Source organism: Notolabrus celidotus, chromosome 11 (genome assembly GCF_009762535.1).
Source record: "Notolabrus celidotus isolate fNotCel1 chromosome 11, fNotCel1.pri, whole genome shotgun sequence".
NCBI lineage: Eukaryota > Metazoa > Chordata > Actinopteri > Labriformes > Labridae > Notolabrus > Notolabrus celidotus.
In genome coordinates, this window is record NC_048282.1 from 33,687,493 (window position 1) to 33,713,823 (window position 26,331).

Below are 26,331 nucleotides of genomic sequence, written 5' to 3' on the forward strand. Positions count from 1 at the left end.
TATAAAGCGACTTTCACCCTGGTGCAATCTTGATTAATCATTTCAGAACCAGATCGCTGCCATGAGGGCATGTCAGATGGCAGATCTGCCTGCACTTGTAGGGTCAGCATTGCAAGTAATGAACAAGGAAGGATAGGAGGGGTGGATTTGAGGATTTTGATCTGAAGTATCCTGGAAAATGTTGATTTCAATGCATCTGCATGCTCCTATTGTTGCATTAAAGGTCATTGTGCATCTCAACAGGCTTGTCAGACACCTCAGTAATTGTTTGCCTTTGGAGTTACTGAGCTTGTTAGAGTCATAGGAACCATATGTTACTCAGCATAAAGACAGTTGTGAAATAAACAGGAAGGGCTTTAGCTCCTTGTCATGTTCTCAAAGTTATGCCATCATGATGTTCCTATTTTGATAAATATCTCCATTCAATCTCTGATAAAAAAAATACAAGAGAGGAATGTTTGTTTCAGCAGCAGCATCAGGTTCAGACGCTGTACAGTCCTGCACACACATGCAGCCGTGATGTCTGACTATAATTATAGCCTCTGTCTCAGGTGGAGCAGCGGGGGCTGCAGAATTAGCAGCAGAGGGGAGTTACTGTGAAGTTAATGTTATCATCAGGAAGTGATGCATGCGCGTTTGCAACAGGAAACGTCAACCGCAGCTTGCTCTTACTGTGCTTGGGTGTTAAACAGTAGATGTGTCCTGAACTGGGGGACCTGTGTTTGTGCTGTTTGAGTGTTTTATTTACCTAACAGATTAGCATTTTGCTGGAGGGGCAGCTTTTTAAAATACTCAACCTTTTGTAAATGTTGACAAGAAGGTGGAGTGTGTTGTTGTGAGGTCATTTAGCAGATAATGCATTTTAATTGTAGTTACCTGAGTTAAATGATTCTGTATTTAAGTAAGTGACTTTGCAAACACTTGGGTACAAAGTGCTGCACAAACACACGGATAAAACAAACAAAGAGACTCAAACAGGACAAATACAACAAAACAACTCTACAGCAAACAAGGCATGAAGAGAAATCTGCAGCACCAAAGTAAAACAAATCAATATGTATGATGAGTTTTTAGATGTTTATTAAAGCAGTATTAAAAAACATGGGTGTAGAAAGCTCCAGCATTATTGTAGATGGCATCAGAGTTGATCAGTATCAGCTCTTACTGTTGCTGAGTTAATTTCCTGTTGTTACAAAACAAGGCTGAATGCAAATAAAGCTAAACAAATGAGTGTGTATGCTACACTGGTGCTAAGAAACGGCATTAAAGCTCCCGTAAGGAACTTTAGTGAAGGGTTTGTGTTGACTTTGGCGCCCCCTGTGGGCTAAGCTGGTGCATTTGTAAGTGGTGTTTTTTAAAGGTGCACAGGCATTGAGATGTGCCCATAGACAGTATGAATAATGGACGTAGTATCTGTGACATCACCCATCTGTTTCTGAAGCGCTGTTTTGAAGCCAATTGTTGGCGGGAGCCATATTGGAAATACTAAACTCAACCAAAAGAGTCTGACATAAAGAGGCGGGGTTTGAGCCTCCTAGCCAAAAGCTATGTGTTCCCGCCTGTCAATCAAGTCAGTCATGTCCTTATTTGCGCAAAAACTCGTAATCTTAATATCTTCTGAACTGTCATGTGAGAAAAAAAATTCACCCTCCATACAGTGTGTGCTGATAGAGAGATTAGCTAGGTAGGCCGAAGCCGTTTTTTGAACCAGGCTGTAAACACGTTTATTAATGCTGCAAAGATCGTCTTTTTTGAATTGGTGTGTCTGTGGTTTCCGGTGTTTCTGCAGCCAGCCTCAAGCGGATTCTCGATGAATTGCAATTTTTAACACTTCCGCATGGGCTTCATATTTTTAGACTGGAGGTTGCTTGGTTAAAAGACACAGCATTAAAGCTCCTGTGAGGAACATTTGGTTATGTTGATTTTGGCGCCCCCTGTGGGCTAAGCTGGTGCATTTGTAAGTGGTGTTTTTAAAAGGTGCACAGGCATTGAGATGTGCCCATAGACAGTATAAATAATGGACGTAGTATCTGTGACGTCACCCATCTGTTTCTGAGTGCTGTAATGAAGGTAATCATTGGCGGGAGCCATATTGGAAATGTTGAACTCCTCCAAAAGAGTGTAACCTAAAGAGGCGGGGTTTGAGCCTCCTAGCCAACAGCTATATTTTCCCGCCTGTCAATCAAGTCAGTCATGTCCTTATTTGCGCAAAAACTCGTAATCTTAATATCTTCTGAACTCTCATGTGAGAAAAAAAATTCACCCCCCGCACAGTGTGTGCCGATAGAGAGATTAGCTAGGTAGGCCGAAGCCGTTTTTTGAACCAGGCTGTAAACACGTTTATTAATGCTACAAAGATCGTCTTTTTTGAATTGGTGTATGTGTAAGCGGATTCTCTATGAATTGCAGTTTTTAACACTTCCACATGGGCTTTATATTTTTAGACTGGAGGTTGCAGCTTGGTTAAAAGACACAGCATTAAAGCTCCTGTGAGGAACATTTAGTTATGTTGATTTTGGCGCCCCCTGTGGGCAAAGCTGGTGCATTTGTAAGTAGTGTTTTTAAAGGTGCACAGATATTGAGGTGTGCCGTGAAAAGCGTAATTTCTCTTCTGGTGCAGTGATAAGGAACAAACATAAAGAGCAGCAAAGGAAGGACTCACAGAGAAGGAAAGACAAACAGCAGAAATTCATATTGATTTAATGAAATGAGGATGAACAGATGAAAATTCAAACGTTTCACTTGAGTCACACAGCCTGAAGTATTCTTTAACAAAAGATCCTTCCTGCTTTATTTAACTTTCAAGTGTGTCACATATTAAAAATCTTTGCAGCACGCTGTTAATCATTTTGTCTGACATCAACCCTGTGCAGTGGTTTCAGTCTTTATGCTGATGGTCTCTTCTGCTTTTGCAGGTTAAAAAAGGCATCAGGGTTAATAATCCAGTGGGTTTCATAACCAGCTAAATACTCCTCACAGGAGCTAAAATCTGCAACTACAGAGGTAACCATTTCCTTTCAGTGAAGAGTTCTCTTTTTCTATTTTCTATTTGAAAGAGTGCGAAGATCATACAGGTGCTAGACATTAAACAATAATCAATCAAAGTTATCAGGTATGGACTAAGATAAGATAAGATAAGATATTACTTTATTGATCCTGGGGGGAAATTCAGTTGTTGCAGCAACCCAGACATAAGTACAATCAAGAAGAAGTTTCAATAAGTTTCAATAAGTAAAAATAAAATAGATAAATAAAGATAGAATACAATTTTACAAATTTAAGATAGTGGTCAGCATGGTGCAGTCTGTGGCCTCCGTTACTGTTTAACAGTCTGATGGCGGTGGGCACAAAGGAGCGCCTGAAGCGTTCTGTCTTGCACCGTGGTGGAATGATGCTCTGACTGAACGAGCTCTCCATCAGCCACAGCTCATCATGGAGAGGGTGAGAGGGGTTGTCCAGGATGGCTCACAGGTTGTCCATCAACCTCCTCTCAGCCACTGACTCCAGACTGTCCAGTTCTAGTCCAACCACAGATCGGGCCTTCTTTACCAGCTTGTTGAACTTGTGGCCTCACCTGTCTTGATGCCTCCACCCCAGCATGCCACAGCAAAGAACTGAGCACTGGCCACCACAGACTTGTAGAGGGTCTTCAGAAGCCTGCTGCAGACACTGAAGGACCTGAGTCTCCTTAGGAAGAAGAGTCTGCTCTGTCCTTTCCTGTAGATGGCTTCAGTGTTGGTGGACCAGTGTTGGTAGACTATAAGAGACGATAAACAAAACAAAACAAAAGACAAAACAAGGGGCGCCATTGGCCTAGCGGTCTAAGCGTGCACCCCGTGTACAGAGGCTATAGTCCTCACCACAGCGGTTGCTGGTTTGACTCCTGGCCTCTACCATTTGCTGCATGTCTTCCCCCTCTCTCTACTCCCCACATTTCCTGTCTCTCTCCAGCTGTCCTGTCCTGTCCATTAAAGGCGAAAATGTCCAAAAATATAACTTAAAAAAAGAAAGAAGAAGAAGAGTAGACTATTAGGGAAGGGAAAAAAAAATACTAAGTTAGATTTACAAGAAAGAAAAAAGAGAAAAAAAAAAAGAAAGAGAAGTTAAAGACAAGAAGAGACATAAGATGTATTCTTGTGAGGGAGAAGAGAGATTTGTGAAGGGGGTGAGAGTTTTTTAGTATCTTATAAAAACAATAAAAATTAATTAGTTCATTGACATATTATTCAATGGATTGATTTTTCTCTCTCTTTTTTTTTTTTTGATGTATTGTGGCTCAAATCATGAAGTAACAGAGGAACAGTATTCAGATTTCCTGCAAAACATCCGGAAATAATCTTCAGTTGCAACCGCATTTCTTGGTTTCCTCTCAGATTGTCTTAAAGCTGCTGTAAGGAAGTTTCGCTTTCTTTTGATTTTTGCGCCCTGCATGGGCATAGAGCAACACCTCATCTCTTTGCTGATCTTGTCCTGCACATGCCAAGGTAGTATTTCTAACAAAAATCTCATCCTGCTTTCTTTTAAAAGTCAAATTTGACACTCATTGTGAATATTTGCTGTTGAAGATGTTGTCAGTCGTCTAGTCCAACAGCTACCCCGTTGCAGAGATTACAGGCGTTAAAACTTGCAAGATACACTACCAGTCAAAAGTTTGGACACACCTTCTTATTCAAGGGTTTGTATTTATTTTGATTATTGTAAACACTGTAGATTAATACCAAAGACATCAAACTATGAAAGAACATATATGGAATTATTTAATTCACAAAAAAGTGTTAAACAAAGCAGAATACGTTTTATATTTTAGATTCTGTAAAGTAGCCCCCTTTTTCCTTCATGACAGCTTTGCACACTCTTGGTATTCTCTCAGTCTGCTTCATGAAGTGGTCTCCTGGACTGGTTTCTAATTCACATGAGCCTTGTCAAGAGTTCATTTGTAGAATGACTTGCCTTCTTAATGTGTTTGAGACCATCAGTTGTGTTGTTCAGAGGTAGGGTTAGCACACAATGGATAGCTCTGTTTGACTACTGTTGTAATCCAGATTATGGCAAAACCAGATTATTACATAGTTTTGATGTCTTCAGTATTAATCTACAATGTTGAGCATAATTAAAATAAATGAAACCCATTGAATGAGAAGGTGTGTCCAAACTTTTGACTGGTAGTGTAGATATTTATCTGATTTATTTGTCTTTCTAGGTCATAAAGAAGCCTCCTTGTAAATTTCAGTCTGTTTCATAACCAGTTAAAACTCCTCCCAGGAGCTTTAAATCCATACATAGTGTAGTTCGTATCATACAGCTCGGTGTTGCTGATATCTGGTGTTTTTGTTCCCCATATCACCAAGCTCGAGATAAGCTGCAGTGTCCTTGTGAAGTGGAGGTGATAGACATCAGCTATTCCCGTACTAACTCATGGAAAGGTTGGATTTCCCCCCCTCGTGTCTCAGCCGTATGTTTCCGTTTAGCAGATTGCTCTTTGCGTACTGAAACTAATGACAGGAACGGTCCTGAGGCAGTGTGAGAGTGACACATCAGCTGTGGGCGGGCGGGCTGCAGAGCGGTTGTAAAAAAAACAAAACAAACACAAGAAGATAACCGCAGAAACCACACTGAGGAAGTAACTAATGACTCAGCCGCTCAGGTGACGAGTACACATCTGGACTATAATTAGCAGAACATGAGGAGGGGACTTTTCTGGCTCAGAGGGTAGGACACGAGGAAGAGAGGACCACCTCTGTAAACGCAAACTACCAGGACAAGAAGGACTCTGTAACCCTTTGATCATTTACAGTAAACCTGTCCTCAGGGCTCAGTTACTTCCAGGTAGGAAGCTCTAACAGCATGACTTAACCTCCTCCTTCACAGTTAACCGACAAACCCAGTGACCAGAAGAGCGGCTCCTCTATCATCCTCCAGCATGGCAAGCCAGGACGCGGTCAACCCTTCACACGCCACCTTTGACCTCTTCATCCAGGCCCAGACCTGTAAGGATGTGAAGCAGCACTTTGCCGAGCTATGCAAGCAGCTGGAGGTCGATCCGAAAGATTTCAGGAGTTTCTACGGCAAGTTAAAGGAGAGACTGAACTACTGGAAGGCCAAAGCACTTTGGACCAAGCTTGACAAGAGAGCAGCTCATGTGGATTACCAGCAGGGCAAAGCCTGCACCAAAAACAAGGTAGTGAAACCCCTCTTCTCTTCTTTTTCTGCACTTTAATGAAGCTTAGAGGTTTTCTTTTCATGCTTTATTATAAGAGAAAGATTTGACACAGATAACAGAGCTGTATAACAAGATAATATAACTTAATACTTATCAGTAGTATCTGATTCAATTAGAGTCAGATCCTATTCCACGGCATGAGTCACTACATTTTCCCGTAGTTCAGTAGCATGTGCTGTGGTTGATGAGGATTCCAGCAGCAGGTGCTGGTGTTAGACTGGTGCACCGATCCCCTCAGTGGTATGCCGCTCGTTCTCCCACAGTATAAAACCTCATGAGTTGCAGTCTTTCACTTTCGAGTGGCACCTGCCATCAGGAAGCAATTTATACTGCTGCAGGAAGACAAGTGGCATACTGGTGTCATACCACTGAGGGGACCGGCTCACCAGTGTAGTGACCGGTGCAGGCTGCTGCTGCAACCCCCACGGTTCATGCAACTAAAGGGAATGATTGTTTGCCTCTCAGTTTTTATTTTTAAAAAAATGCAAGGTAAAGTCCAAATAATGTGACATCAACATGTTTCTTTATGTAATGAAAGCAAGGTTTAAAAGGCTTGTGTATCTCTGTAGCTCTATAGCATGGGTTCCCACACTTTTCAGGCCAGGACCCCCAGAATACAGGTGCCAAAGACTCACGACCCCCACTGTCCCTGGATGTATTTAAAATGTTGCTTCTTACTTCATTTAGCTGGTCTGAATGAAAATAAGTCTAGCTTAATGCACATGTTGCTGTTTCCTGAACCTGCTGCTACTGATGCTTTTGTCATTGCATTTACAACAATGGGTAAAATATGCAGTTTTAGATGACTTACTAATAAAAATTAAAATCTGGAAGACTTCTCATGACCCCCTTTAGTGTCTCGCTAACTATAAAAATACACTTGGACTGTCACGTTTTAATTGAATCCAAGGTAAAAGTAACCTCTGCCACTTTAATTAAGCACTAACTGCAAAACTTTGTTAATATTTCACTCATATAATGATAATAATCACTTTTATTTAAATAGCACCTTGAAAAACAAAATGACAGAATAAAGCTTTAACAAACAGAGAGGAGTGTAGAAGTTCTAACTATGCAAAACACTAAATACAATGCAAAAGGTTAAAAAAATGCTAATTAAATTGAACAAAGTGATGAAACAGTAGACGGATAAATCAAAGTTATAGAGGTTTTTTAAAAATAGATAAATAAAGTAATTGAAATACCACTTGAAATTTTTATTTTCATGACGACTGGATCCACTACGCTGGCGTTAACACAAGTTAAATTTACTTCCCTCTTTTATTTGTTTATTTTATAATTATTCATGTTTAAATGTGTCCTTTTAGTTTTGTATAACCACATCACGGTACAGTGGTTTTAACCCTCAAATATCAGGGGAATATTTTTGTGTCAACCAGTGAGATACATGTTGTTTTTGAGTATTTTTTTAATTCTTTGAAGACAAATAAGATAACCCCTAATGTAAGATAATCATCAAGAATTTAATTTAAATAGTAGTAAGAATGTTAGCTCCTTAAACCTGCAGTTTAAAAGCATGATGTATCTGGATGTAGGAACCTGCCTCTCTCTCTCAGTGACATCTGAGAGCAGCTTCTTTTTGTGTTGTGTTCAAACTCCAGCCACTCCACTGATTCCAAGTCAAACCAGAATCTTACTTATAATGATAATAATCTTTATGTGTATCAGACTTTTCAGAACAGGGTTACAAAGTGCTTTACAAATAAGAAAAAAACTTAAAGACAATAAAAGAGAGAAATGTGAGGAAGACAGTTTAAAAAATCTGCACAAAGATCCACAAAGTGACAGAGATATAAAGGAAGATAAAAAGGACTTATGATCCTCTTAATTTTTGAAGTTTGAAACATCAGTACTTTGCCCAACAGAAAGGTCTTACACAGTATTTACCTGATGCTGTGATTCTTCATCCCGTCATATCATCCATGCTTTCTGTTCATATGTCTGACTTCTTCTTCGTCTGTGTCTCTGTAGTGTCTGGTGTTGGGTGCTGGACCATGCGGGCTGAGAGCGGCCATCGAGCTGTCCCTGCTGGGGGCTCAGGTGGTGGTCCTGGAGAAGAGAGATGCTTTCTCCAGAAACAACGTCCTCCACCTGTGGCCCTACACCATCTACGACCTCCGCGGGCTCGGAGCCAAGAAGTTCTACGGCAAATTCTGCACCGGGTCTCTGGATCACGTCAGTGAGTGACGCCTGAAGATTACTAATTTCTTGGAAGTGTTGGGCTCTTCCGCCGTCTCATCATTGGGCTCTTTTTCTCTTCCAAAGCAGCTCTACAGTGGTGTTTTATTACTCATGGTAGCTTGCTGGTGGGCTTAAAATTTTGGACATCACAGCTTTTACAGACAGATATTATCAAGTCTTGACAGTGAAGACACACAGACGGATGTGATGGGCAGGGAATCAGGTCGTTCTTCAAAATAAAACACCCTGCAGACTGATACAATATTAGATGGATACCCTGTTTCTTAATTTTAACCTACGTGCTCTCATAATTTATGAATTTAATGTTTTATATTCTAGTCTCTTCCTTTCATACATTTTGAATGCGTATTGTTAACGGCAGACTGAGAGCACAGCTCCAGCTGCTTCACTGTAACTGTTGTAAAAAAGACAGAAGTTGAACTTACTCACTTTAACTCTCTGTATGCATGACTGGCTGTACATCCACTGTCTTTGTTATCTAACACACACACACACACACACACACACACTTCCACTGAAATATACATGTGTGTTTTCAGGCATCCGTCAGCTGCAGCTCATTTTGCTGAAAGTGTCACTTCTCCTCGGGGTGGAGGTTCACACCGGAGTGGAGTTCCAGGGCTTGATTGAGCCCTCCGGAGACAACGGTAATTACATTTCCCAGCCTGCAGTTTATCATCATGACTTGTTGTTTTGTCGACCAATGAAAAAAAAAAGAAGTATGCAAAACAGTGTAGTTGTTATGAAATCTGCAGAGGAGGCTCAGGGCACATGAAAGTTTGATGTGTTTCTGACAGGGTGGATGGCAAAGCTGCAGCCCCGGTCTCATCCTGCTGCAACCTTCCAGTTTGACGTCTTCATCTCTGCCGGAGGAGGCAGGTTCGTCCCTGATGGTGAGAAGAACACACATGTACTGTTCAATCACTGCGCCCCCCATTGTTGTTGCACAAACAGCTGTGACATTTTGCAAGGCTCAATGTTGCACATCATTAAAAATCACAACCTTCCTCTGGCAGCCATGTAGTGAGAAAGTGAGCGTACATCAGTCCAGTTTCCTCTTCCCCTCTTTGCCAAACTCTCAGGTTTTAAGCACAAGGAGCTGAGAGGCAAGCTGGCCATCGGCATCACGACCAACTTCATCAACAGAAACACGGCGGCTGAGGCTCAGGTGGCAGAGATCAGCGGTGTGGCTCGAATCTATAACCAGAAGTTCTTCCAGGAGCTGCTCACTCAGACAGGTGGGACTAAAGAAAAAAGAAAAACCTCAGTGACGTCAGCCGTTTGTTTGGCAACTGCTCTTTGTAAGCCTTGAGTTCTGCTTTTTTTAACCACAAATGAGGGTTTACTGAAGCAAGGAGCAAAATTTAGACTTGTGTGGGCTCGGCAAACGATCTGCTATTAGTCACTGAGCTAGTTTACTCCTTTATTCTTTGAGAATGGGATTGTATTTGATGTTGCCTCCTCATGGTCCCAGCAGAGGAGCGTGAATCAGGTTAATAAAACATGAACAAGTCTTACCATCACTACAGCCAACCATACTCCTGATTTCCATGCCCATGCTATCACAGCCACATGTCAATCAGTGTCTAATAAGCACTGACAAAGCAAAGGGTAGATATCTGCTCATTATGGCCTGCATAGAAGTACATTCACAGCACAACTTCAATTAATAGCCCAGGTCTTTATTTGGGGCAAGCATTAATAGGAGGCAGGCTTTTATTTATTTTTAGATGATAGCTTTTCCCCTACAAAGATGGACTTCCTGTTGTTGTATCAGCCTTTTTTTTTCCCATCTTTCCAGCTAGCTGCCTCCACTCACTAGTGCATACAATTCTTCAGCTTCAAGGTTCAAGGTTCAAGGTTACTTACTTACTATTTTTAACCGTGCGTAGATTTCGTTTGCAGTGAGTCAGCCTCCTTTTTACATCAACCAATAAACAGCACAGGACAAGACACGACAAACAAAGTGAGACAGTGCTCAGTACTCAAAAGATTTCATCCTTATTAACTCATAGGAGACTGTAACGCTGATTTATGCCAATTTGCATGCTGTGGAGTTGCTTGCGCATATGTTCCAGCAAATTGTTGACCTTCCTCCTGCCAAATATAGCCTTTAAAATGAGTAAGGATGAGTTATAGAAAAAAATCACACTTGTAAAGTGTGCACGTTTAAAGAAATGAGCACTTTTTATTGCACCAGGCTGTAAACATGTTTATTTTGCTGCAAGCAAGGCATAGTAACAAGGGAATAATAATGACTTCTGTGATTTTGGAGTCAGCTGCAGATTTTTGCATTTCCACATTTGCTTCATTTTTTGATACCAGTGGTTACTGCTTGAGCCTAATGGGACGTTACTCACTTTTGAAGCCAGCCTCAAGTGGCTGCTTGAGGAACTGCAGTTTTTTTGGCACTTAGCATTGGCTTCAATTTTCAGCCTTTCAGTTGGAACCATAGACTGTATAAATAATGGACGTAGTATCCTTGACGTCACCCATCTGTTTCTGAAGTGCTGCTTTGAAGCCAATCATCGGCGGCAGCCATATTGGAAATGCTGAACACAACCTAACTTCTGTCTGCTAGTGTGAGGTAAAGAGGCGGGGTTTGAGCCTCCTAGCCAACAGTCAAGTCAGTCATGACCTTAAATGGGTAAAACTTGTAATCTTAATGTCTTCTGAACTGTCCCGTTAGAAAACAATATAGCTACTGAGACCCAAACCATTTTTTAAACCAGGCTGTAAACATAAAGATCGTCTTCTTTGAATGGGTGTGTATGTGGTTTCTGGTGTTTCTGCAGCCTCAAGTGGACGCTCGATGAACTGCAGTTTATAACACTTCCACATGAGCTTCATATCTTGTGACCAGAGGTTGCCGCTTGGTTGGAAGTTGGAACCTATATATATCTGCATCTAGAGCCAAGTTCAGCTCCCTGAAAGAGGACATATTGCTTGGTAGTGTCGCAGCTTTAACTGTATTTCAGCTGTTTAAATATTAAAACAAGAAAAGAGTCATTCAGTTGCTTCAAATTAACCTAAATTACACAACGAGAGAGAGAACATGAATTATGAAGCGGAGTCACAGAGCTGTAACATTTCTATTAAGAACAGTAGCCCATTTATTTTCACCTTATTGCTCTTCTGTTGCGCCTGCTGCATGCAGCCCCAGAGGCATGAGTTGAATGTTCACACTGTCAGGTCCTGTTCAGAGTGAAGTGGGGAAAAAAACACAGTGTTCGGGTGCTAAGTTAATTTCTTGTGACAGTATCAACCAGCCAGCCCTTTCTTTTCTGACCTCTTCTGCTGGTGCTGCACCTTTCTTTTGAACATTATAAGTATTGTGTGTTTCACCCACCCTTTAACCTCCCTGTGACTCTGCATGCTTACCCACACTCTTATTGAAAAGCATTAGCACACAAGCTAATAAAACAGAATGAAAATCACTCCCAAATAAAAAATGTTCTTGAGCTCAGCCTTCCTGAATCTCCCATTCTCCTGCACCGCTCTCTTTCCATCATCCATTCCAGGTATCGATCTGGAGAATATTGTCTACTACAAGGACGACACCCACTACTTTGTCATGACTGCCAAGAAGAAGAGCTTGCTGAAGAAGGGGGTCATTAAACAGGTGAGAACAACACATCCATTACTAAGAAAAAGTGTGATTCTTATTGGCAGCGGCTGCATCTCTGGCCGGCAAAGAAAAGGAAACACCAGATGGATGAAACAGCCATGCATGTGCTGTCAATCATCTCTCCTTTCTCTGCAGCGTGCCCTATTAACTGCTGCAGTCAAATCAAGTATAAGAAGTGTCATTCAGAATCAGAGAAACTGCCATGACTCATCAACTCGCACCTCTCGCTCTGTGTCTGCAGGACTTCAGTGATGCAGAGGAGCTGCTGGCTCCTGCTAACGTGGATCATGAGGCCTTGTGCCGTTACGCGCACGACGCTGCCCTTTTCTCCACGGGGGGTAAACTGCCTGACCTCGAGTTTGCAAAGAGCCCGTCGGGACAGCCAGACGTGGCAATGTTCGACTTCACCTGCATGAACCGAGCCGAGAACGCCTCTCTGGTCAGGGAGAGGAGGGGGAAGAAGCTGCTGATGGGTCTGGTTGGAGATTGCCTTGTAGAGGTAAACAATGAGGCTCCTGCTGTTTGACAGAGGTCAGAAATTTGATGGTTTCTAAGCTTTAAAGAAGTCTTGGAGCATGATAGGACTATGAATTTACTGTGGAAAGCCTGTTGTAAGATAAACCAGTCTTTCTTTTTATTTTGGGGGGCATTTTTGCCTTTTTTAATGCAGGGGTTCCCAAACCTTTCAGCCCGCGACCCCCACTGTCCCTCAAAGTGATTTAATGTGGCTGCATTTAGCTGGTCTGCAGATATTTAGCCTACCTATATGAGCATGTGTCTGTGTTTCCTGTGCCTTTATGAATTAACCTGCTGCTACTGATGCTTTTTATAATTAACTGTTCACTAACCCTAAACTTAGGAGTCATCTGGCAAAAAGAAAGGCAGAAAACTCATTACATTTTCTATTTTCAAGGTTTTATTTGAAGTTTAGCTTCTATTTTTGTTGATATTTTTCACTATAATGGGTAAAATGTACTATTTTTAGATAACTTTAAAAAAAAAATGCATTCTGGGAGACATCTCATGACCCCCCATTTGTGTCTCACGACCCCCCAACAGACCTGTTTTAATGCACAGGACTTGGAAAGAGACAGGAAATGTGGGGAGTAGAGTCTGGAAAGACATGCAGCAAGTGGTCAAGGCTGGAATCGAACCTGCAACCTCTGCAACCTCTGCAACCTCTGCAACCTCTGCAACCTCTGCAACCTCTGCAACCTCTGCAACCTCTGCAACCTCTGCAACGAGGGCTATAGCCTCTGTATATGGGGCGTGCTTAGACCGCTAGGCCAATGGCGCCCCTTAAACCAGTCATTTTAAGAGTAGGATGCATAAGCTGGGTAAACGCCTAGATGAAACGATACATATGAGCTAGAGCTGAGAGTTATGACATATGTATGCCCTGCACAGTTATGCCCTGTGCACCATTTAGATTCAAGCTCTGTTTATGTTGCACTAGGATGCCGCTTCAATAGTTTTAAGGTAACTTTAGTGTTACTCATCCTTTTTTTCCCTCTTTTTTTTAAGTTATATTTTTTGGCTTTTTCACCTTTATTGATAGGACAGCTGAAGAGAGACAGGAAATATGGGGAGTAGAGAGAGGGGGAAGACATGCAAACTCTGCGACGAGGACTATAGCCTCTGTATGTGGGGCGCTTAGACTGCTAGGCCACCAGCGCCCCTGCCTTTTTCTTTCTACGTATCTTTAAGCCTGCAGCTACGAAACACGCTGTAATGGCGTCATCATTCTCCTTGCAGCTGATCAAAGGGCGTCCACCTGAAGTGCCTGTTTGGCCCAAGACAGGCTCAGATTGTTATTCTAAGAATCCAACAACAATGAAGAGAGAATCTCTGCAGTGCATGACCTTTTATTGAGGATTAAGATGTTGTTTTTAAAACCAGTAACAGGCATCACGTCAGCAGAAAGAAACAGCAGTGTAACCTAGCATCAGATAGAGGTTGCTCCTCTACTTCCTCTTCTCTCATTCTAATTTTTTGCACCTTTTTAAATGACTTCCCCTCAAATGTGCTAAAAATCAGCACCCAGCTTTTTAAATACAGTCCTCTTTTCCGGTGCTTCCTCTGCTGTTCTTCTGTTCTTTGTTTGGTGCTGTTAGCTGCTTATATGCTAAAATTAGATAGTAATCATGGCAACCTTGTATAACTAAATAACACAGATAGAATCATTGTCAGCGCTGTGTATCTGCATTCTCATCCTAACATGTTAATGAAAACACCCTTGTGTCCCGCTGCAGCCTCCAGCTGTGGACTCTCCCTCTTGTTTACATGAGATTGTAGCTGTTTGGAAATTTGAGGAGTCGGTGTGCAGAGTCTGAAATGCTGGGCAGCTGTGTTGTCTTTCGGTCCCCTAACTTTTAATCCGCCTCTTAATGTGATACTCACTCACTATGAAATGTTTCTGCTCCACTTCCTGACAACACTGAGACCATCTTAATGTGCTACACTGACTTCTTCTTCTTCTTCTTCTTCTTCTTGTGTTCTCTGTGCTGTGCAGCCTTTCTGGCCTCTGGGTACGGGCATCGCCAGAGGGTTTCTAGCTGCTTTCGACACAGCGTGGATGGTGAGGAGCTGGGGTATGGGGGTCCCACATCTCAAGGTCTTGGCTGAACGGTGAGTGTGTTGATTAAAAGCACACAAGACAAAGAAAATAACTCTATCTCTACATCGTGAGCAACATCCTGCACAAGATACTGGAGTCAATGATGCAACTGCATCCTGTTTCTTCACTATCTACTGGGGACAGTTTGATTATTCACTGATATTGTGCAATGCTTTAAAAAGAGAGAAAGTGTTACCTCTGTTTACTCCTTTCAAACTCTATTAGATATTAGTTGGACTGGACTTGGTACCAGTTGCCTATTCGGATGAAGCTTTGAATCACCATGACCTGGATGACTAAAAACCTTCACAGACATTTAGTGTAGCTGACAAAACTGCATTGCTAGCTGGAAGTCCTGGCTTACTTGTGTCTCCCTTTAACAAACAGACAAATAAAAAGAATGAACACCATATGTAATAAATTAAAAGACAAGAATGCTTGGTTGCATATTTTTCAAACAAATTTAACACAACTCCTTTATGTCATAAGAATAATTTGCCAATAAAATGTGATCATTTTGAGCTTTTGAGATTCACAATATGAAAGAAAGGTGAATGTAAAGTTGTTGAGGTTGATCAAACTGGTCATTTATGGTCTTTTTTTCACACATTTCAAAATAAGACTGCAGATTATTCAATTGAATCAATCAATCTTTATTTATATAGCACCAAATCACAACAAATGTTATCTGAAGACTCTTTCCAAACAGAGCAGGTCTAGACCATACTCTATGTTCTATTATTAACAAAGACCCAACATCAAGACAGGATCAGATCCAGTCCCATCTTACAGACAGGACTCAGTCTGATCTCATCTTAATCCACCATGAGCAGAGCACTTTGCAGCACTTTGCAACTTCCATTAACAGGCAGAAACCTCCAGCAGGACCAGACTCATGTTAGACACACATCTGCTGAGACCGTGTTGGAGAGAGGGATAGAGGGAGATGAAGAGAGAGATGATAGTGGTGAGACGGATAGTAGACAAGTGAATGTCAGACCGTGGTAGTTTTTGTAAAGAGTTCTGTCTCTGTCATTCAGAAAGTTAAAAAAAATGTGTGATCACACTTTGTCATTATTTGGTGTTAGTTTCCTTTTTCTCGTCTCAAGACAATGCATCCTCATGTTCCCCAACTGACTCATAAACAGAGTATAATTCCCATAAACGACCTTCTTTCGTTTCTTCTGAAATGAACAGAGAGAGTATCTACCAGGCCCTCTCCCAGACCACGCCAGAAAACACCAGCAAGAACTACGCCGCCTACAGCATCAACCCCAAAACACGCTACACCAGAGTCAACCTGTCCTCCATCAGCAGCAACCAGGTCAGCCCCGAACATCCTTTATTTACCCAACAGAGAGTTACTGTAATCTACATGGAGGTTATTCAAAGACACGGATTACAGTCAAGCATACACAGATTTAAAAAACTAGAGTATCTTCAATAAAAAAGAGATTATTTACGATCTTGTGCAACAACAGGGAAATATTTATTAACTGTGTTTAATGTGAATCTGCTCCTTTGATGAGCTCAGTATAGTAAATCTGTTTTAATTCATATTTTAAGGAACTGAAGGGAGATTTTTATGTTCAAAACAATACATTTTTATCAGATTCCAATAGTCTAACTTTAAAGGTGACATATCATGCAAAATTGACTTTTTAATGGTTCTTTACCTGAAATATGTGTCCCTGGCATGTCTACAAACCCCCCGAGAATGAAACAAATCCATTCTGCCCCTGTTCTGATTTCTCCACCTTTCTGTAAATGTGTGCTGAAACGAGCCGTTTCAGACTTCAGTGTTTTTGTTACGTAATAACAATATCCGGTCTGTCACGGAGTCAGAGCTCGGAGCTTGTTCAGCCCATAGACTGTATAAAATAATACTGAATCCCTCCTCCGTTTTTCATTACCTGCACAAATGTGTGCTAACAAGGAGCTTAGGAGGGAGGCATGCTAGTTGTAGGCTGTCTTAATAAACACAAAGGTCGGTTTTACTCCCCACGTCTGCAGATTTGAAGATCTAGTGGATGATTTTTATTTATCATGGATAATTGCTAGCGCTAATTAGCAGAGCTACATAGCTACATGTCGTAGCTGTAGCTGTGTACCAAGACACACGTCTACATACTGACAAATAAAACAACAAGAAACACAGAATCTGTGACCAATCCTTCATAAAAGGTCCTGCTGCCTTTCTGGTAGAGGTCGGTTTTACTCCCCACGTCTGCAGATTTAAAGATCTAGTGGATGATTTTTATTTGTCATGGATAAGTGCTAGCGCTAATTAGCATAGCCACATAGCTACATGTTCATAGCTGTAGCTGTAGCTGTAGCTGTGTACCAAGACACACGTCGACATACTGATAAATAAAACAACAAGAAACACTAAATCTGTGACCAATCCTTCAGAAAGGTCCTGCTACAGGCGCATCTCCGTCAGGATCAGATTCTGGATCAGATTCAGAGGGTTGAAGTAATGCGGGTCTGTGAGCAGCCATGTATATTCAGCCAACATGTAAACATTAGATCAACGTGCTGGACAGCCGAGGCACATCCACTTCCTGAGGGGGCGTGGTCAGAGAGAAAACAGAGTGTTCTGAGGAGGACTGAAGAAGAGGGTTTTTCAGGCAGACCAAAATCTGATTTCAAAGTGTTTTTTTGAGCATAAACTTTAAAGACATGTTTTGGGGACCTCTTAGACCAATATATATTGATGAAAAAAGCGTGATATGTCACCTTTAAGAAAACACTCAGATAACAGAGAGTAAATGCCAATCCTGCTTTCCCTTGTTTGAAAACTTCAGTCAGCTTGTTAAAGGCTGATTTAGTCCACTCCTCTAATGTTTGTCTCATGTATTTGTCTCTCTTTGCAGGTGCAGCACCTGTTTGATGTTGATAAATCAAATCCATCGATCAAGAAACAGAAGAGCAACTTCACTCCCATGCGTCAAGGTCAGCTGTTCTTTCATTTCGCAGGAGCTGTGACCTCTGGTTTTGTGAACACATCATAAAAACATTTCATTCACTGTATTTAGCTTTCAGAGTTCTTTTCTATCCAGGAAACCACAATGTATGAACGTTCTGTGTTTGTCTTCTCAGATTCGGTCAGTGGTTTTGAAGAGTTGTTGAAATGGTGCCAGAAACACACAGCGGGTTATAAGAACGTGGATGTGAAAGATTTCACCCAGTCCTGGAGGTCTGGACTGGCTCTGTGCGCTCTGATCCACCACTTCAAACCTCAGCTCATGTGAGTCCCAACCCTGAAACCAGCCGGTTCTTTATCTGGCAAACTGCACTGTTAGACTTTGGCAGTCAAAGGAGCGCAATAAAGAAATAACTCTGACAAAGATTAAAAAATGTATAAAGAGGTCACACTGCATATATGAATATTTCAGAGCATATGTTGAAGCCCATATAGGAACAAGAGTTTGATATAAGCCTAAGCTATAAGCTCTCTGTGTAACACATCAGTTTCATGCTCTATTAAATTGCATTGCACTAAATAAATAATAAATTCAAGGGGAAAAGATTATTTGGAAATATAATGATACCAAATATATATATTAAACATTATTTTTCTTAAAATCCAGAACAATGTTTATTTTTTGCATGCATACAATTTAAAAGGGATTTTTTTTATATGTTTTATATTTATTTTTTCTACTTTTTAATTGTCAGATCATTTATTTAATTCATTTTTATTTATTTTACTATTTTATTTTTCAATTTTAATTCCAAGTAAACTGACTTTACCTGTTTTTTCCTGCACTGAATTTTATAGCAATAAAATACACAGGAAGAAAATACATGGAAATATAAACAACAACAAAAAAAATTGCATGAATGTTTTGTTTTATAAAGAAATGATCTGGCAAAGTGTCAAAAAAAAAAGACTGACCTTTTCATATTTTTATAATTGAGTAATTTTTGCCTTTTAATTCCTGAAATGAGTTTTCTCATTATGATCACTTTTATAGTCTTGTGTTTTTATTCATTAAATCTTTATGGCCCTCCTATGGCTCCAATAAAATGAGGCTATAGGATGCTGCTGTGTGATTATGAAATGATTGATGATGTATATTTAATCTGATGCTTTAAAATAAATTAGCATGAAGTATTTTCATTTCACACATTTTACCTTGAAAACTCACCAAAATCAAATTTCCTGATCATCTGTGCTTTTCATGATTCATCCTCATGAGTAATGATAAATGTCCGTCTCCCCCACAGAGACATGTCCTCTCTGGATGAGTCCAACGCCGTACACAACAACCAGCTGGCCTTCAGCGTGTCAGAGACGGAGCTGGGGATCCCTCCCGTCATGTCTGCTGCAGATTTAGCAAACAGCGGACAGATCGACAAACTCTCCATGGTCCTCTACCTCACACAGATCCAGAAGGCCTTCACTGTGCCGGGGAAAGGTACGAGTCTGGGTTTGATTTATGATCAGCTCCTCCAGCTGTTCAAGGTCACTTATTTGACACATTTGATTTAATGCTTCTGTGGAGTTTTAATTAAGTTACTTTAAAGAAGATGAAGTGGCAAAAATGTTAAACTACAATGATGCTAATCACTCATTGAGATTGATTTTAAGAAGCATGCAGTTAATGACAGTTTGTGCCACATGCACCAAGTTATAGGCTAACATTTTCAACCTCCTGTAAGGGCTCATGCAAAAATTAAACACAAACAAAATGCAGAAAATTTATAAAACAGGTTCATGAATATAAAGTAAAATGTGGTTGTTTTAGTAAGAGTGCTTCATGCATTTCAACTCAACTTTATTTATATAGCACCTATCATACATATAAGCATGCAGCCCAAAGTGCTTCACAAAATAACGGAGACAGAAAATAGCAGCAATGGTCAAATTATAAAAAGCATGAATAAATAAATATAAAAATAAAATATTTAAATAAATGAAATAAAATCAATACAGTAAAATTAATAAAATAAGTAAAAATGGAAAGAAATGTTAAAAATAAGGTAGCATTGACCAGATCAGATGAATACAAGAAATAAGGGATAGATAAATAATTAAAGGTGACATATCACGCTTTTTTCATCAATATATATTGGTCTAAGAGGTCCCCAAAACATGTCTTTAAAGTTTATGCTCAAAAAAACACTTTGAAATCAGATTTTGGTCTGCCTGAAAAACCCTCTTCTTCAGACCTCCTCAGAACACTCTGTTTTCTCTCTGACCACGCCCCCTCGGGAAGTGGATGAGCCTCGGCTGTCCAGCACGTTGATCTAATGTTTACATGTTGGCTGAATATACACGGCTGCTCAGAGATCACGTTACTTCAACCCTCTGAATCTGATCCAGAATCTGATCCTGACGGAGAGGCGCCTGTAGCAGGACCTTTCTGAACGATTGGTCACAGATTTAGTGTTTCTTGTTGTTTTATTTATCAGTATGTAGACGTGTGTCTTGGTACACAGCTACAAACATGTAGCTATGTGGCTATGCTAGCTAGCGCTAGCACTTATCCATGATAAATAAAAATCATCCACTAGATCTTCAAATCTGCAGACGTGGGGAGTAATACCGACCTTTGTGTTTATTAAGACAGCCTACAACTAGCATGCCTCCCTCCTAAGCTCCTTGTTAGCACACATGTGTGCAGGTAATGAAAAATGGAGGAGGGATTCAGTATTATTTTATACAGTCTATGGGCTGAACAAGCTCTGAGCTCTGACTCCGTGACAGACCGGATATTGTTGTTACGTAACAAAAACACTGAAGTCTGAAACGGCTCGTTTCACACACATTTACAGAAAGGTGGAGAAATCAGAACAGGGGCAGAATGGATTCTTTTCATTCTCGGGGGGTTTGTAGACAGGGACACATATTTCAGGTAGAGAACCATTAAAAAGTCAATTTTGCATGATATGTCACCTTTAATTAATATAAATAAATGTTAAAGCAATGATTATAATGATAATAATGCAGTCCAGGACTAAAAACAAATTACTCCAAATTAAAAGCTAGATTAAAAAGGTAAGTCTTGAGTTTACTTTTAAAAACTTTTGTCCCTTATTTCCACATTCTTTGTTTTTGCTCTGAAACATCTGAACAAACTCTTCTACGTGTGATCCTCTTGATAAATAACCCGGCTATGATTCCTCTTCAAGTTTCTTTTTGTGCAAAGGTGGAAAGAAAATCAATCCAGTCTGATTTTAAAGGGCAAAAAAAATCCCTTTGCGACCGATCCCATTTAATTTTTTCTTGATTTATTGATTCACACTTCAAATGCAGTTTGTCTGCTGATATATTTCAGCTAATATTGACAGCAGCATCAGTGTTACATAACTCTGTTGCTAAGACACCGCTCAGTATTAACATCACCTTAAAAGGGTCAGGTGTCCTCCCACTGAGATGTGTTTGGTGTTGAGAAGTGATCAAACTGCTGCTGTCTCTTTAAGAGCTGATTACCCAGAATTCATTGGGCTTAAGTGGCCAGTGCTGTGCACAGAGCCAGCCTGTACTGGTGCTGCTGCTGCTGCTCCTGCACTAAGCCAGCAGCAGGCAGAGGGAACAGGCACGGTGAGGATCTGCCCATAAGGGGTTTCTTCAAGGGGATCTACTATTCCTGCCCTGGAGGACGATTCTCCCCCGGCTCTTTGCAGCAGAGGTATTTTCACACTGTTTGCAGCAGCAGGAGGAGTTTGAATGTGGATCCCAGCGTTTGGGAGGCAATGAATGAGCAGAAGTGGGTGTGATGATGTACGCTCGCTCTGTGTCTGTGATGCTGCGCTGCTCTGCTCTGCTCAGGATCCGCTGACTGATGTGCAGGCAGGAGGGGAGCTGTCAGTCTCCGGTTACCTTATCTCAGTGATGAAAGAGTGGGAGTGTTAGTCAGAGCCGGAGCTTAAGGAGTTTTTATGAGGATTGACAAGTTAAATTCAGCTCCTGCTGCTGCTGTGGCGTTCCAGAAAATACATGTAAAAGGGATTATTTATATTCCTGTCAGAGAATTCAGCATAAAAGGACATACCTTGAAGATATTACAAAAAGGAACAAAGGGAATATTTTAAGCCTCTGTATGCAAAGCTGCAAGTAGGCCAGCAGCAGCAGCACTCAGTTATTTTCCCAGTTTGCATCCCAGAATTAAACTAAACATTGTGTTTCCCTCTCTTCCATGCTCCTTTCTGTCTTCCTTTCTGCTGAATCCAGACTCTGCAGTCTTCCTGCCATCGTCCAAGCCTCTCACCCTCTCCCAGACACAGTCAGCTGTCTTCTTCCTGAACAAGCTGAAGCACAACTCTCTGCAAAGACGCAAGGTACGCCCACCGTGACCGACTACAGCTCGGTGTTTACACAGCACCCAGAAATGTTTGATAAAGATATTTTTCCAACACACAGACGGGCTGGCTGGCTGGAGTTCACGTCTGAGCCTTCAGACGTGACTCATATTTGTTTGCAGTGTGATTTCTCTGTTTCAGGACACATTTTTAGGTCAAGGGAAGTGTTTCTCAGTTGGTCATTAAATGGTGCGAGGGTTTTGTCTCTTGAATTTTTACATAATCAAGCTAATGAGGTCTTATTTTTCTGCAGGAGAAGTTGTCATCTCTGAAACGAGGGAGAGAAAGTGAGAGAAGGATGGGAGATGAGGACAGAGTGAGTTCCAGCTTCCTTTCTTTGTCTTCTTTTCTTATTTTGTTGCATCTCTGTGTTTAACTTCAACATCTGATATCTTCCCTCAGACGGTGGTGCCTCCTGTGTCCCCTCAGCTCAGTCCCACACCTGATCCTGATCCTGCTCCTGAGTTTGAACCGGACTCTGGTTCTAGTGCATCAATGACAAACAGTGAGGAGTGTTACTTCTGCGGTCAGAGGGTCTACCTGCTGGAGCGCATCAGTGCTGAGGGCAAGTTCTTCCACCGGAGCTGCTTCACCTGCCACAAGTGCAGCATCACGCTCAGACAGGGAGGATACACCTACGACTTGAGTACAGGTGAGCGCCGCATCCAAACCTCCAGACTTCACTGAGAGCGGACTCACAAGTGCTGAGGCTGCTACACCCACAAGTTTTCTGAAATCACAGGGGACCTCGAGCAGCATTTCTGCAGATTTCCAGAGTTCACTCCGAGTTCAGACTTTAGCAGACTTCACTGATTTATTTATGCACACATCGCAACACAGCGGTGACATTTTAGTTTTCCAATTTACACCCAAGAAAACCAAAAGAGCTTCTTATAAAGATGTAGAACAATAACATTAATGAAACAGTACCTGAATTACGTTGAGCGGGAATGCCAACATGATGCAAAAGTACCTGCTTTAAAGTTTATTAATGCATCAAATCACTACGTCAGCTGCCTGCCTGTTCCAGAAAAGAAAGCCTTAGAGCTGGGGCACTGCTAGCCTTGCGCTCTAAGCATGTGCCCCATATACAGAGTCTTTAATCCTCGTTGCAGCTGTCGTGGGTTCGATTCCTGGACTCTGCCATTTGCTGCATGTCTTCCCCCGCTCCCTGCTCCCTGCATTTCCTGTCTCTCTTCAGCTGTCCGGTCCATTAAAGGCAAAAAAAAACCTTCCCAAAAAAAGAACATCATTTCTTTATGTATCTATCAGAACAGATCTAACTCCTCTGAGTCAAGGTTAAACTCCCAGCTTTCCTTTTTGGGGTTATTTTGGGGGGCTTTTATCACATCTATGAGACAGGACAGCTGGAGACATGTGGGAAGTAGAGGGAGGGAGCATGCAACCAAAGGGTCAAGACACAAGCCTGCAAGCTATGTGCAGGGGGCGCATGCTTTGTGGTGCGTTCCATTTGATCTCAAAAGTAGAGATGGGCAATGATTTTCGAATATTGGTTACATTTGTAAAAACTAAAGAGCTACTTTGAAAAGTACAATTTTTCAAAGTTTTTACCAGTGCCTGGTTGTAATACGGTATTCCCGCCAGAGGGTGGCTACAGAGCGTCTTAAGAAGAAGAATGCTAACTGCATTAAATTGCAAAAGAAGAAGAAAACACTTGCGACAGTCATTTCTGAATCTCACACTACTACACACGTATTTCCAGAGACTGAGCATGGCTGTAAAATGTGAACACACACGCCACGCTGCGTTACAGAAACACCAACGTAAAGATCGAGACAGATGCTGACAGTGTCCACTGCTAGCAGCACCTAATCCTGCTGCTGGTTAACGTGACTGCCACACAAACGGGCTGGTAATGGGACAGGTGGGTGTGTGTGTAGGGGGGAGATGCCAATGATTATCAAATACTATTTTGGCTTGAAATGCACAACCCTACTCAAAAGTAAGAAGTTCCTAGATGCCCGTTGAATACGTCACCCAGAACGCCCCCTGAGGTTGGAAACTCAGACCAACTTCAGTAACCCTGAGCTTAAAATCCAAGATGGCTTCTCCCTGCCTCACTTGTTAAAAACCTCTACCTTTATCAGTGTTTCTTTGCAGCTTAGTCTTTTTCTGTGTAATCAAAGCAATCCCACAGATAGTTCTCTTTCTGTGGACATGCTATCATGTTGCTTTCACCCACAAACTATCTCTAACTGTGTTGTCAGCACTTCAGATTTGCCAACAACAACAGGAACTAATGGCTGAGTTGTGTCAGCTCAGATCTGACGTCATCCCCAGCTCCAAAACCTGACCTTGGAGGTGAAAGGAAGGCACTGCTAACCAAACCGGCGGCCCCCTTCTTCACTATTTCTGACTAGCTCCCTCTCAGGCTGTTGTAATCTTTTGGCCTTTCTATCAGAGGCTTTTAAAGCTTTGCAGTCTCGCACCATGGCAGAGATGTCACGATGACCTTGAACACACAAGAGTAGATATGACTGTGGTCTGTGAGGGCTCAGTCTGCAGGTTACAAATGGGGAATACTTGCAGTTTTTTGGAGGAGCTACTTTGAGGACAAACTGTAATAAGCTTTATCTACTTCAGAATGAAGGAAGCCGAGCTAGAGTAGCTGCCCAAGGGAGAAATCTGCTGTGGTTAACGAGAGAATTAGTTCAAACTGCTTTCCCAAAAAATGATTGAATTGAGTGTGCATGAAACACACGCGTTTGAATACAGAGAGTCACAGGCCAGTGAGAAATACCAGTTCGAGTTGATTGTGTAAAAGTCCAACATGTTCACAGATCTTACATAATCACAAAAAAAAAATCCCTTTCATTGGAAGAGAGAGAGCGATGCCAGCTTCGGTTTAGTCCACAATGCCTGTCCGTCAGTCATACACCTGCCTGCAGATACATCAGTACAGCACAAAGCTGGGTCACTCAGTCGGTCAGATACCTCTTAGATAAAGCCTCCAGCAGCTTCTCTGAACATTTATTAATCATCAGAATTTATCAATACTTATGAATATTGCATTATCTGGGTGTGCTTTCTCCTCGGTCAGCAAAAGGCCCCAGCCGGTCAGAGGGGTGAAAGCGTAGATGTGAGTCGGGCAGAAGATTATCTGAGGTTTCCACTTGTTAACTTTGCAAAAAAATAAAGATAAGTAATGGATAATGTTTGGTTAGCAGGTGCAGTTTATTAAAAAGTAGTCCCAGTGATTCCACGTCAGTCAGTGTTCCATGGCGATGGATTCTTCTCTCCCTGTTGGATCGATTTAACATGAAACTGTCCTCATTCAGCTCTCCTTCATCTCTGAGCTCTGCGGTTTGATTGATTTGACATGATGTGTGATCAGTTTGCCTCTGGTGTCACTCATGATAGTCAAAGTTAATAACCATTGTCAAGGGGTGTTAGCCAATCAGAATCAAGCATCTTACACAAATCTGGAAGATCAGTAAGAAAAGTAATAAGTGAATTGTTGCTTACTGCTGCAGAAGATGATATCAGCAGAAGTTTCAACTTGATCCACTCTTTTCACATCCACTCACTGACATTGCTTTCTTCCTAAGGCCAGGCTTAGACTGCAGGAGACAAACGTTATCTCAGGACGCTTTTACAAACATAGGAGGTCTAGACCACTCTATGTCAAATTATCAACAGAGATCCAACACCAAGACAGGGCAAGACTCAGTCTGACCCCACCTTAATCCACAATGAGCATTGCACCTCACAGTATTTAGCTAGTTACAGTGGTGAGGAAAAACTTCCTTTAACAGGCAGAAACCTCAGGCAGAACCAGACTCATGTTAGACAGCCATCATGCCTTGACCGAGTTGGGTCTTTCTGATTCTCTCCTCCCAACTATCATTAGGAATTCTAATTTCAGACATTGATCAGTACAGGTTTTTATCCAAGTAACACTGGACCACAGATCCAATCTTGAGTCTCCTGAATCGCTTGCAGACTCCTCATTAGTGAAAGTTACTCCCCTTCGTCAAGAGGTTTTGACCAATCAGAATCAAGCATCTTACACAACAGGAAGATCAGTAAGAAAAGCAATAAGTGAATTGTTGCTTACTGCTGAAGCTGTATTCTGCACACCTGATATCAGCAGAAGTTTCAACTTGATCCACTCTTTTCACATCCACTCACTGACATTGCTTTCTTCCTAAGGCCGGGCTTAGACTGCAGGAGACAAACGTTATCTCAGGACGCTTTTACAAACATAGGAGGTCTAGACCACTCTATGTCAAATTATGAACAGAGACCCAACTTCAGTACAGGATAAGACTCAGCCTGACCCCACCTTACTCCATCATGAGCATTGCACAT

General features: G+C 41.5%; 1 protein-coding gene across 2 annotated transcripts in view; it reads left to right on the forward strand.

Annotated features, from left to right (window-relative positions):
- Window positions 1-26,331, forward strand: part of mical1 (microtubule associated monooxygenase, calponin and LIM domain containing 1) — a 44,199-nt gene that overhangs the window by 1,264 nt on the left and 16,604 nt on the right. For both annotated transcript variants that reach the window (XM_034694978.1, XM_034694977.1), the window contains exons 3-17: window positions 5,869-6,178; window positions 8,213-8,420; window positions 8,983-9,090; window positions 9,241-9,336; window positions 9,526-9,681; window positions 11,965-12,065; window positions 12,313-12,570; window positions 14,584-14,699; window positions 15,886-16,012; window positions 17,565-17,643; window positions 17,791-17,938; window positions 18,922-19,112; window positions 21,872-21,978; window positions 22,253-22,315; window positions 22,402-22,651. In XM_034694978.1, the coding sequence (XP_034550869.1) occupies window positions 5,921-6,178; window positions 8,213-8,420; window positions 8,983-9,090; window positions 9,241-9,336; window positions 9,526-9,681; window positions 11,965-12,065; window positions 12,313-12,570; window positions 14,584-14,699; window positions 15,886-16,012; window positions 17,565-17,643; window positions 17,791-17,938; window positions 18,922-19,112; window positions 21,872-21,978; window positions 22,253-22,315; window positions 22,402-22,651 (2,266 nt within the window). In that variant the 5' untranslated portion in view covers window positions 5,869-5,920. The remainder of the gene's footprint in view (window positions 1-5,868; window positions 6,179-8,212; window positions 8,421-8,982; window positions 9,091-9,240; window positions 9,337-9,525; window positions 9,682-11,964; window positions 12,066-12,312; window positions 12,571-14,583; window positions 14,700-15,885; window positions 16,013-17,564; window positions 17,644-17,790; window positions 17,939-18,921; window positions 19,113-21,871; window positions 21,979-22,252; window positions 22,316-22,401; window positions 22,652-26,331) is intronic.